The sequence below is a fragment of the Ammospiza nelsoni genome, chromosome 26 (genome assembly GCF_027579445.1).
Source record: "Ammospiza nelsoni isolate bAmmNel1 chromosome 26, bAmmNel1.pri, whole genome shotgun sequence".
In the NCBI taxonomy this organism is placed as follows: Eukaryota; Metazoa; Chordata; class Aves; order Passeriformes; family Passerellidae; genus Ammospiza; species Ammospiza nelsoni.
Window position 1 is genome coordinate 4,202,794 of NC_080658.1, and position 15,716 is coordinate 4,218,509.

Below are 15,716 nucleotides of genomic sequence, written 5' to 3' on the forward strand. Positions count from 1 at the left end.
GCTGAGGTTGGAGCATCTCAACCCAAGGCTGGAACATCTCAATGCTGAGGTTGGAGCGTCTCAAAGCTGAGGCTGCAGCATCTCAACACCAAGGTTGGAGGAGCACAGCACTCATTTGGTGCTCACCTCTGACCTCACCCCGCAGCAGAGAGACATGTCCCCGTCCCCCTGCTGCTCCCCTGGACTCGCCTTGCCCTTCGGGGCTGTCCCTACTGCTTGCAGCTGTAGACCACCTCCTCCTGCATGCACTGCTGGCACTCCACGTAGCAGCACCACTGCACCTGGCAGTGGCACGAGAAGGTGACCAGGCGGCTCTGGGTGTTGTAGCCCCGGCCGCAGCACATGCTGTCGCAGTTGCCCTCGCGGGAGCAGGTCCTGCCCGCGGTGCCCAGGGAATATTTGCTGGGCCTGCAGAAGCTGGGCGAGTCCTCCACGTACACCAGGTCGGTGGGGCGAGGTAGGGCAGGTTGCTTGCCCGAGTGGCCGTGTCTGTGTGGCCCTGCCAGCTCCGAGTGCCCCACGGCATCGTTGGTGGTGCTGAAGACCTTGACGGCGTCGTCGTAGCGCAGCTTCAGGAGCCGCCCGATCTCGTGGAAAGGGGAGAGCTGCTTCCAGCACGTCCGCACCGCGCACGAGCCCGACACACCATGGCACTTGCAGGTGGTTTTGAGGCCGTTCTTCACCGCCTGGTGAGGAAGAAGAGTGGTGGTTATTACCTGCCAGAGCCTAGTTCTGGTAGAGGCAGCAGCTCAGATCGCAGCTGCAAGCACTTCAGTTTTATTGGCGTTGTTTCTAGGCTATGGAGGAGAAAATGTTAATAATAGTTTTAAAAATACAAAACAAAAAAAAACAACCAAACAAAAAAAAAAAAAAAAAAAAAAAAAAAAACAACCCAAAAAACCCAGAAAAACCCCCACCAAAACAAACAAAAAAACAAAAACCAAAACTAAAAAAAAAATCCAAAAACCAAAGTAAGACAAAACAAACCCTCCCCACCCAAAAAAACTAACATAAAAAAAAGGAACCCAAAACAAAAAAAAAAAAAAAAAAACACACACCAAAGCAGAGGAAAAGCTACAGAATTGACAGGAGAGCCAGAGAGTGGATAGCCTGAGGATAACCAGCTGAACACCAAATAAGTTCTTATTAATTCTATTTGGCAGAGTAGCAGTAGTCAATCAAAAAACTACTTATCTCCAACATGGTGGATTCCTTTAGGTGTATTCAAATGAAGACAGTGGTCTAATTAAACAATCAATTTGACTCAGTAAACGGAAGACAATGACGAATCTGTAGCCTGTAACCTACAGTTCAAAATGTTCAATCTGATGGTCTCCCTGTGACTGGACTCGCTCCTTAGCAAGTCACCAGCAGACTCATAATTGATCCCAAGAGTTTCAGTCTTTAATCACCTTCACACATGCCACCAGCTCTAAGCTCCAGCTGTTCTCAGAACCCCCTGTGGCCCTGGCATAACCCCTGGAGTTGTCCAGCTGTGCAGTTTCACAGCTGTCACTGTGCTGTGTCTCCCTGTCACCCACCCTTGGACCACTGGAGGACACAGGATGCTCCTCTTCCACTCAACATGCATCTCCTCACACAAGAGCTCAGGAGGCTTCCCAGGGACTCTCAGCACCACAAGGCCCAGGACACACAGGTGAGCAGGTCTGTTTTGTGAGCAGGGCAGCGAAAATCCCTCTCACACACAGGATGGGTTGGAAGAAAAGTCCCAAACCTCGTCCCAAGCCCGCCAAGGCACAGCTCCTACCTTGATGCCCACATTGGTGTTGTGGATGTCCACCTTGGCCCGCAGGTCTTTGCCGATCCTCTTCTGGCCCAGGAACTTTTTGAGGAACTTGGTGCTGTACTTGAGGTTGTCCCCGCAGACGCCCCACTGCCAGGCCTTGCGGTTCTCCAGGCCCGGGGAGTCGTCGCAGGTGCAGCGCTCCATGCGCCCCGCGCTGCACGCCCGCGCCAGCGAGTGCGTCAGCGCCGCCGAGGACACGGCGTACAGGAAGGCTGTCTCCTTAAAACCTGCAGGGCACAAGGGTTGCTGGTTGTGGTAAATAGGTGTGATTTGTGCTGACAAAATTGACAACAGTAGTCAATATTCATACAGTAATTAATATTTGGAAATAATAAAAGAGTTGGAAGGTGTAACACTGTAGCAGACCCCGTGGAGCTTACCAGAGCGCCATGGAGGATTGAGATTTAACAGCAGGAACTGCTGAGTCATGATGAGACAGCAAAATAAGCTCCTGTCTCCTAGCTCATCTCTGTAACCTCATAGGTCACTTTTCTCTAACCCTTAGTATTGGACAAGTTTGGATCCCCCTATACCCTATAAAAAGGGGCTGGTTTAGCCCATTGGACAGAAGAGCTGTCGCTGGAACCCTTCACAGACTCCCCAGTAAACCATTGCTGTGGAACCGCCAGGACCTCTCCTTCTCCTCTCCCACATCTGCTTCTGCCTCAGCCATAGGTGCCCTAGCAAGCAAGCAAAGAGCTGAAATCCTAAGAGAGCTGAGAATCACCAAAGAGCTGAGAATCACTAACCTTGTTAAGGGCAGCCTGTGGCGGCTGCGAGCTGACTGGGTATTCGGGCACTCTGTCTCCCTGAGGGACTGAGTTATCCGGGCTATCACTCGTTGATAAGGCCGAGATCGGGGCTTTATCATATAATGCCAAGAAAGAAAGGGAGAGGAGGGGTTCCACCCCCCTTTTCCTGCAGATGTTCAAGGACAGGAAAAAGCTAAAAATTAACAGAAAGAAGGGAAAATCTGGTTGGGTCCCAGGAAAATGCCAGTTATAAGAGATTTATTGCTTTGATGCTTAAATATAATATTATGTTAGTTTTGGATGCCAAAATATTTTTATTTATTTATATTTACCTCCTCTCTTTTTCAGCCCTAGGGAAAATCTTAATATTTCCTCTAGAGTTCATTTGCATGAAAAAAACACTATTAAAGGGAAATTGTTTAGCAAGTCTAAAATTTAGGAATTAGTGCAAGGAAGAGAGAGACAGGTGACTGATCAATACCTCTGAGTGCAGGAATGCATAAGAACAGCAACAATAGAAAAAATTGGTTTATGGAAGATAGAGCACTTATACATTGCATGGAAGAAAACATAATGAAGCAAACAAATATTCCACATGGGAAAATTCCAAATCTCCTTGCACATCAGAAGGAAAATCTGTTTTCTCCAATAATGGAAGAGAGAGAGACAACCACACAGACTTGATCTAGACTTGCACTGAGCCCTGCCTGGAACAAAGGTTGGAAGCCACTTCTAGAGTTCACCAAGTCCAACCTCAAATATCTTCATCATTCTGTTCCCTCAGAGAATTCCCATCCAGCTGTAACAATGGATCAGAACACTGAGTGCTGAAATCTGAGTGATGTCCACCATAACCATGACCAAGAGAGCAGGACAAAGAGTTCTCCTGGTGGTTGCCAGCAAGAAGAATGAATAATGTGGCTAATCATGAACATAATGGAGAGGCTTCATTAGCAACTTCAGTAGACTTCATAGGAGCTCTTTGGAATTGCAGAATTTTAGATAAAGATGTACCAACAGCATGGACATGAGGGGAGAGGTGGGGAAATATGGAGGAGACAAGGAGATCAACCAACAATCTCTTCCTGCCTCAACATTTTGGTTGCCACAACCACTGGGGCAATAATTTGCAATTAATCTCTCCAGTCGATGATCCTCTACAAAATTTCTCAGGGAACTCTAAAGATAATGAAAGAATGTCACCAAATCCACCAAAACTTTTGTAAAAGCTGGAATGGGATGTGATCGGTGCAGGCTGTGGACAGCAGCATGATGCTCACACATTTTCCAACAGTGCCTGATCCTCTCCAAAGGAGATAAGAGAGGATAACTGATCCTTGAGATCCTAAATCTTACCAGATCCAAATGCTGACCAGATTCCCAACACCCTCTCTGACATCCCAGAGGTGAGGAGAACATTCCAGAGGCCCTTTCCCATGCCATGAGGAGCCAGCAGGCCCCACAGCCCCTGCTAAATCTGACTCTGTGGATCACCACACTGCTCCTTGCTATTTCAGATGCTTTGGTTTGCCCATGTTTTCCTGGCCAGTTTTCAGCCCACTGGAAACCAGAGGCCACTGCTGTGGTCAGGCCACTGCAGACAGCAGCAACTGCAGATACCCAGCAGACTTTGAAACATCTCATTTAAACAAAGCTTCAACATCACCAGGCTGCCAAATACTTGCCTGAAAAGTCTAAGATGATTCCCTCCACTCTGCCATGAGGAACCAATCACCATTTAATTGTTAATTCACAAAACTAATGAGGGAAGTAAAAGCTGTCCTTCAGCAGAGCAGCTGCTGGAGCTGGATTTTCAGGAGGACACACCACAAATGGCAGCAATCAGCTCCGAGAAGCACAATCTGGGAGCTGAGCAGAGGCTGTTCCATGTGTCCTGCTATGTCAGTGACAACAGAGCTCCTGTCACCCCAGGCAGAGGAGCCTGGATCCAATTCTGGGTTCTCGGGGCCTGGAGCCAACTCTGGGCTCTCAGAGCTTGGATTTGGGATGGGTCACTGCCCTGACCCCACTGAGTTCTTGTCAGGGACAAAATGGAGCTGAAACTCTCAGTGCAAGAGGAACATCTGGGTGCAGATGTCTCTGCTGGGCAGTTTGGCTGCCAACATCCAGCACAGAGATGGATTTCAGGAGGCTGCAGCAAAGCAGATCCCTCTGGTAGGGCCTTCCATGTGTCCAAGTCTTGCCCTGAGCTCTCCAGCAGGATTTTTTAGCTCTGAATCTATAAATACAGAAGGACTTTGCTGCAATGCATTGTTGAGTGCTGTGGTGTGCTCCAGACCACAGGGAAAATTTGTAATGGGAGGAGTTTTGCTGTGGGGCGACTCTGACAAAGGAAAGATGCTCAGGGTCAGAGTTTTCAATGCTGTAGTGAAGGAATGTGAGTGTTTCAGAGCAGGTGGAGGAGGCATCTCTCCGAAAACAACAGCAAAACTAAAAAAAAAAAAAAAAAAAGATATAGAAATATAGAAATATTTAGGATGGAAGGACTTTTGAGGTCTTCAGAACAACCTCCAGCTCCAAGCAGGGCTGGCTCCAATGCCAGCTGCTCAGGGCTTTTTTTGCTTAGAAGAATTTTTTTCTCCAGATCTCCCATCATGGAAATTCTGTGTCTGTGAGTCACCACTGCTCTGGATTCCTCAGGACAACAGTGAAACCACTGCTGGAAGGTCAGAGTCCAGCCAGCAGGAGGCAAAGGAGGGGATTAAGAGACGGAAGGATTGCAGAGCTCTCATTTCTCAAGAATAATTTTGTGAGTGGCTGGCTCTGACCTCTTTGCTAAAGGTATTTATTTCCCAAATCACTGAGTTGTTTGAGATGAAATCCTGCTTCACCTGACTCCCAGCACACCCAGGACACCAGAAGGGCATCACTGCTTTCCATGTTTTTATAAAGACACCAACTGCCCCTGTGTAATAAGGTGGCTTGAAATCATTTAATTATTTCCATGCATCTTTAAAGGAGTGGAGAAGGAATGCAGGAGGATTTTGCATGGATCACTGAGGAGTAAGAGGTGGCATAAGTGCCACAGAAAGGTTGCAGACAATGCAGTTGTACCCAGAGAACTATCAAGAGCAACAAATGGTGAAGACTGGTAAAACAAATCTGGCATTTCAAGAGCCAGAAAACCCTTGGCTTTTTTTCTGTTTGTTTGCTTATTTTCTGTTTGTTTGGTTTTTGGCATCTCTAGAAGCAGGAAAAGCATTGATGATCCAGATCAGTCACAGAAGTTTGTCATTTGGGATTGCAAATTGAATGTGACTTTTCACCTGGCCCATCTCACTGGGAAGGACCTTTTCCACTCTCTTGCACTCTTAAGAGCATTTAACACTACTAAAAATCTCCAATTTTCTTCATGTTTCCTCTAGGACCATGGAGATATCAAATTATTAAAACATTTCTAAAATGCCTCATCACTACCTGGGTGACAGGGGAGAGTTCCACGACCAACAATTTCCAAGAAAGTTCCAACAAATGTCACAAACAGATCAAAAGTGGCAGCTGAAAGCCATGTTCATGTTCTTTAAGAAAGAAACAAACCCCTTTGCAAGCTAAAGGGAAGATGAGAACTAATAATTGCTCCCAGCTAAGTGTCCTGTCACACAGGGGCTGCACACAGCATACCTGGCTGTATTAAATCATCATTTGATCCTTAAGATTGTGTAATAAAAGTTTTCAAACACTTATCCCCATCTGCCAAAACAGGTTTGAAATTACAGGTGATATTTTATTTTGTCAGTCAGGAGCCCATGGAAATGTTAAGGCATGCCACTGCCAGATAATTAAATGTTTTCCAGCTATTTGAAGATGAGGATTATTCAATTGTCATTTTCAAGTTCTTTGAGGTTGATGAAGGTGCAGATGTGAGACAGACACTCAAAATTATCATGAACAGCTCCTTCCACTGCTTGCTAAAAAATTCTTGCAATGAAGAAAATCTGATCTTCTATGTGCTGACTTAATAAAATATTACGTTGATATTTAATGTAATAAAAATTGATATTTTAAAAAGGAAACATTAAAAAGTTTTGATCCCAATGTTAATTAAAATTAGCATTGATTTTCATCAAAATTAATATTGGCTTCTTCAGGTCCTTTTTTTAAAAACATTAAGTTGCTAAACATTATTCAAGGACAGAAACTCAATAAATCTGAAGGCTGAAGCTTAGTAAGTGCTAATAAAAGTTATTGAAGGGCTGAAGCTCTGTTACAGTCAAGCTCTGGTTGGATCAGGACAGGTCTGGCAAACCCTATATGCATTCTCTGGCAATTTTTATTAAGAAATAATTTCAGTGTCCATCTTCTTTGTATTTTTTGCAAGCATTGGAAGGATTTATTATGTTCCCTTCTACCTCAAATCCAGACCTTACAGGACAATTTCTTCATCTAAAGCATTTTGGGAAACAAAAACCCAGTGGGTCTTCTGTCTACTCTGCCCAAATTTCTCCAAATTTATGGGAAAAAGTCTCAGGAGAGATTTGTCAATATGCGCTGAGATGTCTGCATGCAGATAGTAAACAGGTTTAAATTTTGTATTTGAGAATAACAGGGGTTTACATACATGCATATCCAAGGCACTAAAGGGATTTTTTTCTTTAACTGACCCTGTGGTAGAAGAGGTTTTACAGTGACTTCTGTGAGCCAGAGAGAAGGTTGAAAAGAGGATCCATGTTTACCCCTGAAAGAATTTCCTGCCATGGTCATTGATCAAGAAAGAAAGAAGGAGAAATAAGAGAAACCTGCAACTGCCTGTCCCAATGAGAACTTTGAGTAAAGTGTAAATTTATGAGTTTTGTAAGAATGTATAAAAAGCATGTAGTTTGCAAAATCAGTTTGAAGCATTCTGAAAATGGAGCATGTTGCTTTGTGTTGTCTCCATCTCAGCCATGACCTTGTGTGAGATTTAATTTGGGACACCCCGGGTGCTGCAGCCAAAGTTTCCATGGGCACCAATGGTGAAAGAGGTTTTACAGTGACTTCTGTGAGCAAGAGGATTTATGTTTACCCCTGAAAGAATTTTCTACCAAGGTCGTTGACCAAGAAAGAAAGAAGGATAAATAAGAGACACTTCAACTGCCTGTTCCAATAAGCACTTTGTCTGAGTAAAGTGAGTAAAGTGTAAACTACTGAATTTTGTAAGAATATATAAAAAGCATGCATGCCATAATAAAAACAGTTTGAAGCCTTCTGAAAATGGAGTGTGGCTTTGTGTTGTCTCCATCTCTACCACGACCTCATGTGAGATTTAATTTGGGACACTCCAGAGTTTCCCTGCTCATCAATGGTGTAAGAGGTTTTACAACAACTTCTGTGAGCCAGAGAGGAGTTTGAGAAGAGGATCCGTGTTTACCTTTCCTACCAAGGTCGTTGACCAAGAAAGAAAGAAGGATAAATAAGAGAAACCTGCAACTGCCTATTCCAATAAGTGCTTTGTTTGAGTAAAGTGCAAACTTACGAGTCTTCTAAGAATGTATAAAAAGCGTGCATGCCATAATAAAAACAATTTGAATGAAGCCTTCTGAAAATGGAGCGTGTGGCTTTGTGTTGCCTCCATCTCTACCACGACCTTGTGTCAGACCTAATTTGTGACGCCTCGGGTGCCGCAGCCAGCGTTTCCCTGCACACCAACTACCTTGTACCTCTCTTGAGCAGGCTGGGCCGTCCCTCCAGGCTGCAGTTCCAGCGCTCGCTGCGGAACTGGAACTGGCACTCGAGGATGCCCAGGCGGATGGCGTCGCGCAGCGTCTCCGCCAGCCCCGGCTCCCTCCGGCACAGCCGCCTCTGCTTGCGGGACAGCTGCAGCAGCTCGCACTGCTTCACGTGGCCCTGGCCCGGGCCAGAGCCCCCCGGGGTGCCCAGGGATGGGAACTGGGTCAGGGCTTCCTTCCCGGTCAGCCTGGAAGGAGAGAAGCGGCAGAGGAGGTGAGTTAGGGACGACATGGCTGGGAGTGATGGGCTAGAACAGAGACTGGGCAGAGCTAAAGAATAAAGTAGGGGTTTATTAAAAGGCCTCAATGGATCCTGGACAGAGCTAAAGAATAAAGTAGGGATTTATTAGGAGGCCTCAATGGATCCACCTTGGGCAACACAAGAGCTCAGCCAGGTCTACACCCAAGATGAACCAAAATGGTCACAAAGTTAGGGAGGACATTGCTGGGTGTAATACCTTGAGATGGATGGCCTAGAACAGAGACTGGGCAGAGGTAAAGAATAAAGTAGGGATTTATTAAAAGGCCTCAATAAATCCACCTTGGGCAGCACAAGAGCCCAGCCAGGGCTGCACCCAAGATGAACCAAAATGGTCACAAAATGAACCCAAGATGAACCCAAATGGTCACGCAGTTAGGGAGGACATGGCTGGGAGTGATGCCCTAGAACAGAGACTGGACAGAGCTAAAGAATAAAGCAGGGATTTATTAAAACGCCTCAATGAATCCACCTTGGGCAGCACAAGAGCCCAGCCAGGGCTGCACCCCAGGTGAACAAAAATGGCCATAAAGTGAACCCAAGATGAACCCAAATGGTCACAAAATGAACCCAAGATGAACCCAAATGGTCACAAAATGCTCCACTCATCACAGGGTCTCTCACTTTTATCAATTCTGCTCCATTTGCATATTGGAGTTAATTGTCCAATGAACTCCAGCCTATGAAGTCCTGTTTCTGTCATATTTTATCAAAATTCCCTTTGCCAGGATTTTTCTCCTGAGAAGCTGAGAAACTTCAGAAAAGAATTAATTATTATATTATATTGTACTATATTATATTGTACTGTATTATATTTTTATTTGTTATATTTATAGCTATTTATATTAATTATTAATAATTATCTGATTGCTTAAAATGTAGTCCAGAGGTTGCTTTCCAGCAGGTGCATCTTTGATTGGCTCCATGTGAATTGTTTTTAATTAATGGCCAATCACAGCCAGCTGTGTCAGACTCTCTGAGTCTGTCTTGGGTTTTTACTATTCATTCTTGTCTAGCTTTCTGATGCCTCCTTTCTTTTCCTTTAGTATCACTTTAGTATATCAATATAATATAATATAATGTAATATAATATAATGTAATATAATATAATGTAATATAATATAATATAATATAATATAATATAATATAATATAATATAATATAATATAATATAATATAATATAATATAATATAATATAATATAATATAATATAATATAATATAATATAATATAATATATCAACCTTCTAAAAACTTGGAATTAGGACAATGTCAGCAGGAAATAATTATATAAATTACATCAATAATTCCATCGCTGTGTTGGAGGCTCCCAGGATCAGGAGCCTCACAGTCAGAGCACAGACACAGCTCCCAAAACTCATCTCTCACCCAAATTTCAGCTTAGACAAGCAGCAAAGGAATTAAAGGAGGTGCCCAAAGCCATGCAGGTGGCACAGCTGGGAGCAGAAACCACTCTCAGAGCCAGGACAGCCCCAGAAACTGCCCAGAAATTGCTTTGCAGGCTCCCACCACAACTGTATTTCATCAGGGCAGAGCCAACACAGGATCTGATGGAGATCAGAGCATGCTAACATTTGTACAAGATTAAATATAAAATATGCAGATATTTGCAGTCAGGCAAACTGCATGGTTTGGGATGATTTAGAGTTTATTATCTACAGATCGTACAGCAAAGAAAGTGAACTCTTTGAATTAACGCACACCTGCTTGCAATCTGAAAGAACAATAAGGATCTCCAACTTTATTTCTCTCTCCTTTTCTAAGCCCTTTGCTAAATTCATCTATTTCCTTTAATCTCCTTCCAGCCACATTCCAGCTTCTTAAGAGACTTTTAATGAGAGCCTGTTCCTGTGCAATACCCAACGTCCTCTGGATCAGAAAGGTCTTAAAAAGCCAGTAAAAAATATGCCTTTCCTACCTCTCCCAAGCAAGGAAAAATCAAAGCAGCCCACAACAGGACTCCATATCTGATTTCAGGGGCCTTTCATGTTCCACAGAAATATCTGCACCCCTGCAAGGAGATTTCAGGAAGGGCTGAGAGAATGTGGGGCAGGACAGATGGAACCAAGGACTGTGCAGGGCACAGAGGTGCCCAGCTCTGTCAAAAAACCAGAGTTTTCATCCTTTCAGAAACAGCACAATTTAATGCTCCCCATCTTTCCCTGAAGATGGTTTCTCTGTTTGCTCCCCCACTGCCTGCAAAGGAGGTGGCAGAAATCCCCAGATCATCCAAACTCTAAATCTCCACCATCAATATTGAGATTTAACAGTTGATATCAAAGCTCTTTGCTTTCCTCCCTCAGAGTTGTCATCTCAGCCCCTCAGGTGTCTCTATCCCTGATCTCCTCCAGGTTTGCCATCAAGTTTCTGCTCCTCACAATGAGAAAAAGCTGGAATTAAAACCTCAGATGGGTTCACATGATGCTGTGAGTCAGAATCCTTTTGAGATGGATTGTTTGCTGCAAGCCCTCCCTGGGAGCAGTAACTGATGATGTGTCCAGGTCCAGACTAATTTTTTAAAAAAGATTTCTCCTGAAATTCCACAGAGAACAGGATATAAAATTCCTGCAATCAAAAGAGCTGCCAGTTTGGGAGGAGAGCAGTAACCAGGGCAGGGCTCTCCACCCTCAGCTTCTCTGGGCATCCTTGGTTGGACTCCTTCCATGAAGGAAAATGAAACATTTCCATGTGGATCCTAATTCCAGGCCAGTTCCTGTTGGGGTGTTTGTTGCCAATCCCTCAATTTCTGGGACTCAAGCACTCAGGCTCCCCTGTTGGGGGAGACCCTCCTGGGGTGGTTTTGTGTCAGGAAAGAGAGACACACACTGGATTTTTTCAGTCTTCAGGTTCTTGTTTATTATTATCTTATCTAAAGTTTTGCTGTCCACACCAGGTTCAGCACGCTGGAAAAGCACCACAAAAATGGGCAACAAATCTCTTTGTTAAAAGGTTTTTTAAAGCTAAACTATCCAATCAAGAACTGACACCTGGATTATTTTCCCTTTTAACTCAATAACTGATCCCAATGTGGATTTTTCCACCCAATTACAAAATGCCACCCAAACCCATGAAGAAGAAGGAAGAAGAAGAAACCCAGGAGGACGCCCTGCGCCCTCCATCTCGCTTCCATCCACAACATACTAAAAATCCCAAAACCTCAATTTCTCACCAGGTGATACACCTACACTACTCTCTATAATCTATTTCACACTTTTGTGGATTCCAGTCTATGTTTTTTACCCTCTAACAGCCCCAAAAAATCCTTCCACCAGGGAATGAGCAAAAATTGTGCAGGAATTTCAGGGTGAGTTCTAAAGAAATCTGCCCATGGAGCAGCCTGGCCCATGGGTGGGACACGTCCCAGCCTGTTCTTCAGGAGAAGATTTGATCAGCTTTGGTGCTTCCACCTTCCCACCAAACCTCCTGCCTGGGGTGGGTCTGCTCTGGGTTCTGCCCTGGGAGAAGCTCTTTGCCCTCCAGCACATCCCAAATGCCTTTTCACCTTGTGAAACATGAACAGGGAGAAAACAGGAGGCTTTTAGAGGTTTTAATGAGGTCTGGAGGCATTCCCAGCACCTGAGGAGCTGAACACCATGAGAGGAAAAGCACAAAAAGGAGGGAATGCTTTACAGGAGGGTGGGGGGAGGATTGAAGCAAAGGTGGAAACAAAACCAGCTGAAAAGGAATCGGGAGGTGAGGACAGTGCACACTCCTGGATTCCTGCATCCAGAGAGCCCAACACAACCACAACAACAGCCAGGCCACCTTTCACACACAGCTTTTCTCTCCCTCTCCTCAAAGCAGGGTTTAATTTCCCCCCTGTGACCCAGCACCAGGACCTGCTCAAGCACAGACCCCAGTGAGCCAAAGCTGCAGGCACTGGGAATGGGCTCAGAGCTAAAAAATTTGTCCTAAAAACATAACACAACCATTGCTTCCCATTGCCAGAGGGAAGGGATGGATGAGATACTGGGAAGGAATTGTTCCCTGTGAGGGTGAATCTGGCACAGGGTGCCCAGAGCAGCTGTGGCTGCCCCTGGATCCCTGGCAGTGCCCAAGGCCAGGCTGGACAGGGCTTGGAGCAGCCTGGGACAGTGGGAGGTGTCCCTGCCATGGGCATTTTAAAGGTCTCTTCTAACCCAATCCATTCTGGATTTCTCTGGATTTCTCCATTGCAATGCTGCATTCACTCTGGCAAAACTTTGTTTTGTGAATGTGAGTTCCATTCTTGCTGCACCATCCCACACACTTCATGTTTCACCTTTGCCCTGATGGAATCAAACTTGGCATTTCCCTCACCCTTTGAACCAGCAATGCTTCACCTTTGCCACAACCCCAGGAGAAAGGGCTCAGCTCCTGTCTCTGCACGTTGGCACCCAAATGCCTCCTTCATTTGTCCTTAAATCTTTGCAGGTTTTCTCCATTAAGTGTTTGGAGAGCCAATATTTAAGCCATGTGCCTCAGTCTCTCCTCTTTGGCTAAACACAGAAGCAGATCACTGACCCAGGGTCCCCTCCAGTTCAGTAAAAATTTAGGTGTGAGATTGGTTTTCTCCCAAAAAGCCAACTCAAACATTCTCTTCTAAAATATTCAAGTCTTTCAGTTCAACTTTGTATCTGAAAGCACTCATGTATCACACTGCTCATCACCACCTAACTCACTGAGTTCTTAGATTTGGGTTCTTATTTTGATTTTCAGATGAAGAGGTGAGAATACACAGGACACCCCTCAAGTTAAAAAACCCACATTGAAAATTGACCCTACAGCCTCAGATCCTGAGCTGTGCACAGCCAAGAGGCAGCACACACAGATTTCATGTGCTTGTACCAAATAAAATTTTTAAAAGCATATTTAAAATACAATATTTTTTTAAATTTTAAAGCACATTTAAAATATAATAAAAAATAAAAATAAAAAAAAATGTAAAAGCACATTGCAAACCAAATAAAGCACAAAATTCTGGGTGAATACACAGAAAGCTGCTTGTACCAAATAAATCAGTGACACAGAGCAAAGGATCACCCAGGCTGCTTGAGCAGTGGTCAGTGACAGCTCTGTGCTGTTATCTGCACAAATTCATTCATTTCCCTGTGCCTGGAAAGCCAAACTCTCCCTGCAGCCCAAATGTGGGCTCTGATTGTGACGGCATGAATTATAACATCTGTATTGTCTCACATGGCCTTCACATGGGACTGAAAATGGAATAAAAGTTTTTAAAATTTAAATTTTTAAAAGTTTTTAAGTTTTTAAAAGTTTTTACATTTTTCCTCTCAGTTGTCCCATCTCTGGATCAGAGAAGGGATTAATTAATCCAACACTTCAGGGAGTGAGTCAGTGCTGACACTGACTGAGAAAGGGGAGCCCCCTCCAGCAGATGCTTCCATGTGAATTAGGCTGAATGATACAATTGAGAAATTTAAAATCCAGATTATTTTATGCAGCAGAAACCCTTCCTGAGGTGCAGCTCACACAGAAAACAAGGCAAAATCCCCCCAGAACACTGCATGGGGAATTCTCACCTTTTCATCTGAAAATCAAAATAAGAACCCCAAATCTAAGAACTCAGTGAGTTTGGTGGTGATGAGCAGTGTGACACATGGGTGCTTTCAGATAGAAAATTAAGCTGATAGACTTGAATATTTTACAAGTGAATGTTTGATGTGGCTTTTTGGGAGCAAAACCAATTGACCCCGCCTGTTACAAACCCATCTCTGCCTTTACCCCAAGTAAATGAAAAGGTGTGGGGAGGACACAAACCCAGGGGTCCCTGTGCCCCTTGTGCCCCCTGTGTCCCCACCTGTCCCAGCGCTGCCGGGGATGCTCCGGGGGCGCTGCAGGTGCGCGGCTCGCCCGGGACCCCCTCGCAGCGACGGGAACGTATCCGAGCACCGGAGCCGTCGCTCGCCCTCCGCAGAGCATCGGCAGGAGCAGCGCTGCCACGGCCCGCCGCTGTCACAAAGGACGCCCCGAACTGCCCATGGCCACCTCGAACTGTCCCACGGACACCCCGAGCTGCCCCAGGTCGCCCTGAGCTGCCCCAGGTCACCCCGAGCTGCTCCTGAACACCTCGAGCTGGCCACGGACACCCCGAGCTGCCCACAGACACCTCGACCTGCCCCAAGACACCCCAGGCTGTCCCAGGTCACCCTGAACTGTCCCAGGACACCCCGAGTTGCTCCATGAACACCCCGAGCTGTCCCAAAGGACACCACAAACTGTCCCAGGTCACCCGGACCTGCCCCGGCTCACCCCGACCTGTCCCTGAACGCCCCGACCTGCCCCGATCACCCCGAGCAGCCCCAGGACGCCCCGAACCGTCCCAAAGGACGCTTTGAGCTGCTCCTGAACATCCCGAGCTGCTCCTGAACATCCCGAGCTGCCCCACGGATATCCCGAACGGTCCCAAAGGACGCTTTGAGCTGCTCCTGAATATCCCGAACTGCCCCAGCTCACCCCGAGCTGCCCCACGGATATCCCGAACGGTCCCAAAGGACACCCCCGAGCTGCCCCAGGACGCTCCGTCCCCCTCCACGTGTCCCGGTGCCTCCCCGCGTTCCCCCGGTCGGTGCCCGCGGGCGGTGCTGACCCGAAGTAGGCGGCGGCGGGCGGCGGCGGCAGGAGGAGGAGGAGGAGGAGGAGGAGGAGGAGGAGGAGGATGCGGCAGGGCTCGGCGGAGCGCATGGTGCGGGCGGTGCCGGTCCCAGCTCGCTGCCGGTCCCAGCTCGCTGAGGGCCGCCCGCCGCCGCGGCTCTTTAAGCGGGAGGCGGGGTTGGCCCCGTCCCGTCCCGTCCCGTCCCGTCCCGTCCCGTCCCGTCCCACCGCCGCCGGGAACCCCCGGGGCTCCCTGGGGACCCGCCGCCCCCCCAGCGCTCGGGGACGCCGCGTCGGGTGCCGCCATCCCCTCCGGGTCCCACCATCCCCACGAGATCCATCCATTCCCTCGGGATCCCTCCACCCCCGCCGGGTCCCTCCATTCCCCGGGATCCTTTCATTCCCATGGGATCCCTCCCTCACTCCCTCCCGGCGGGATCGCTCCATTCCCCCGGGAATCCCATTCCTATGAGATCCATCCATCCCCCCGGGTTCCCTCCATCCTCTGGGATCCCTCCATCCCTGCTGGGTGCTTCTATCCCTTCGGGATCCCTCCATCC

General features: G+C 46.7%; 1 protein-coding gene across 1 annotated transcript; it reads right to left on the minus strand.

Moving 5' to 3' along the window:
• Positions 1-209: 209 nt before the first annotated feature.
• WNT9B (Wnt family member 9B) lies at positions 210-15,198 on the minus strand (the record flags this gene model as incomplete). Its single annotated transcript, XM_059489442.1, has 4 exons — positions 210-686; positions 1,769-2,034; positions 8,217-8,473; positions 15,152-15,198. Coding segments are annotated over 4 exons (1,047 nt in total), but the record flags the coding sequence as incomplete, so codon positions are not given.
• Between the last annotated feature and the right edge of the window lie 518 nt (positions 15,199-15,716).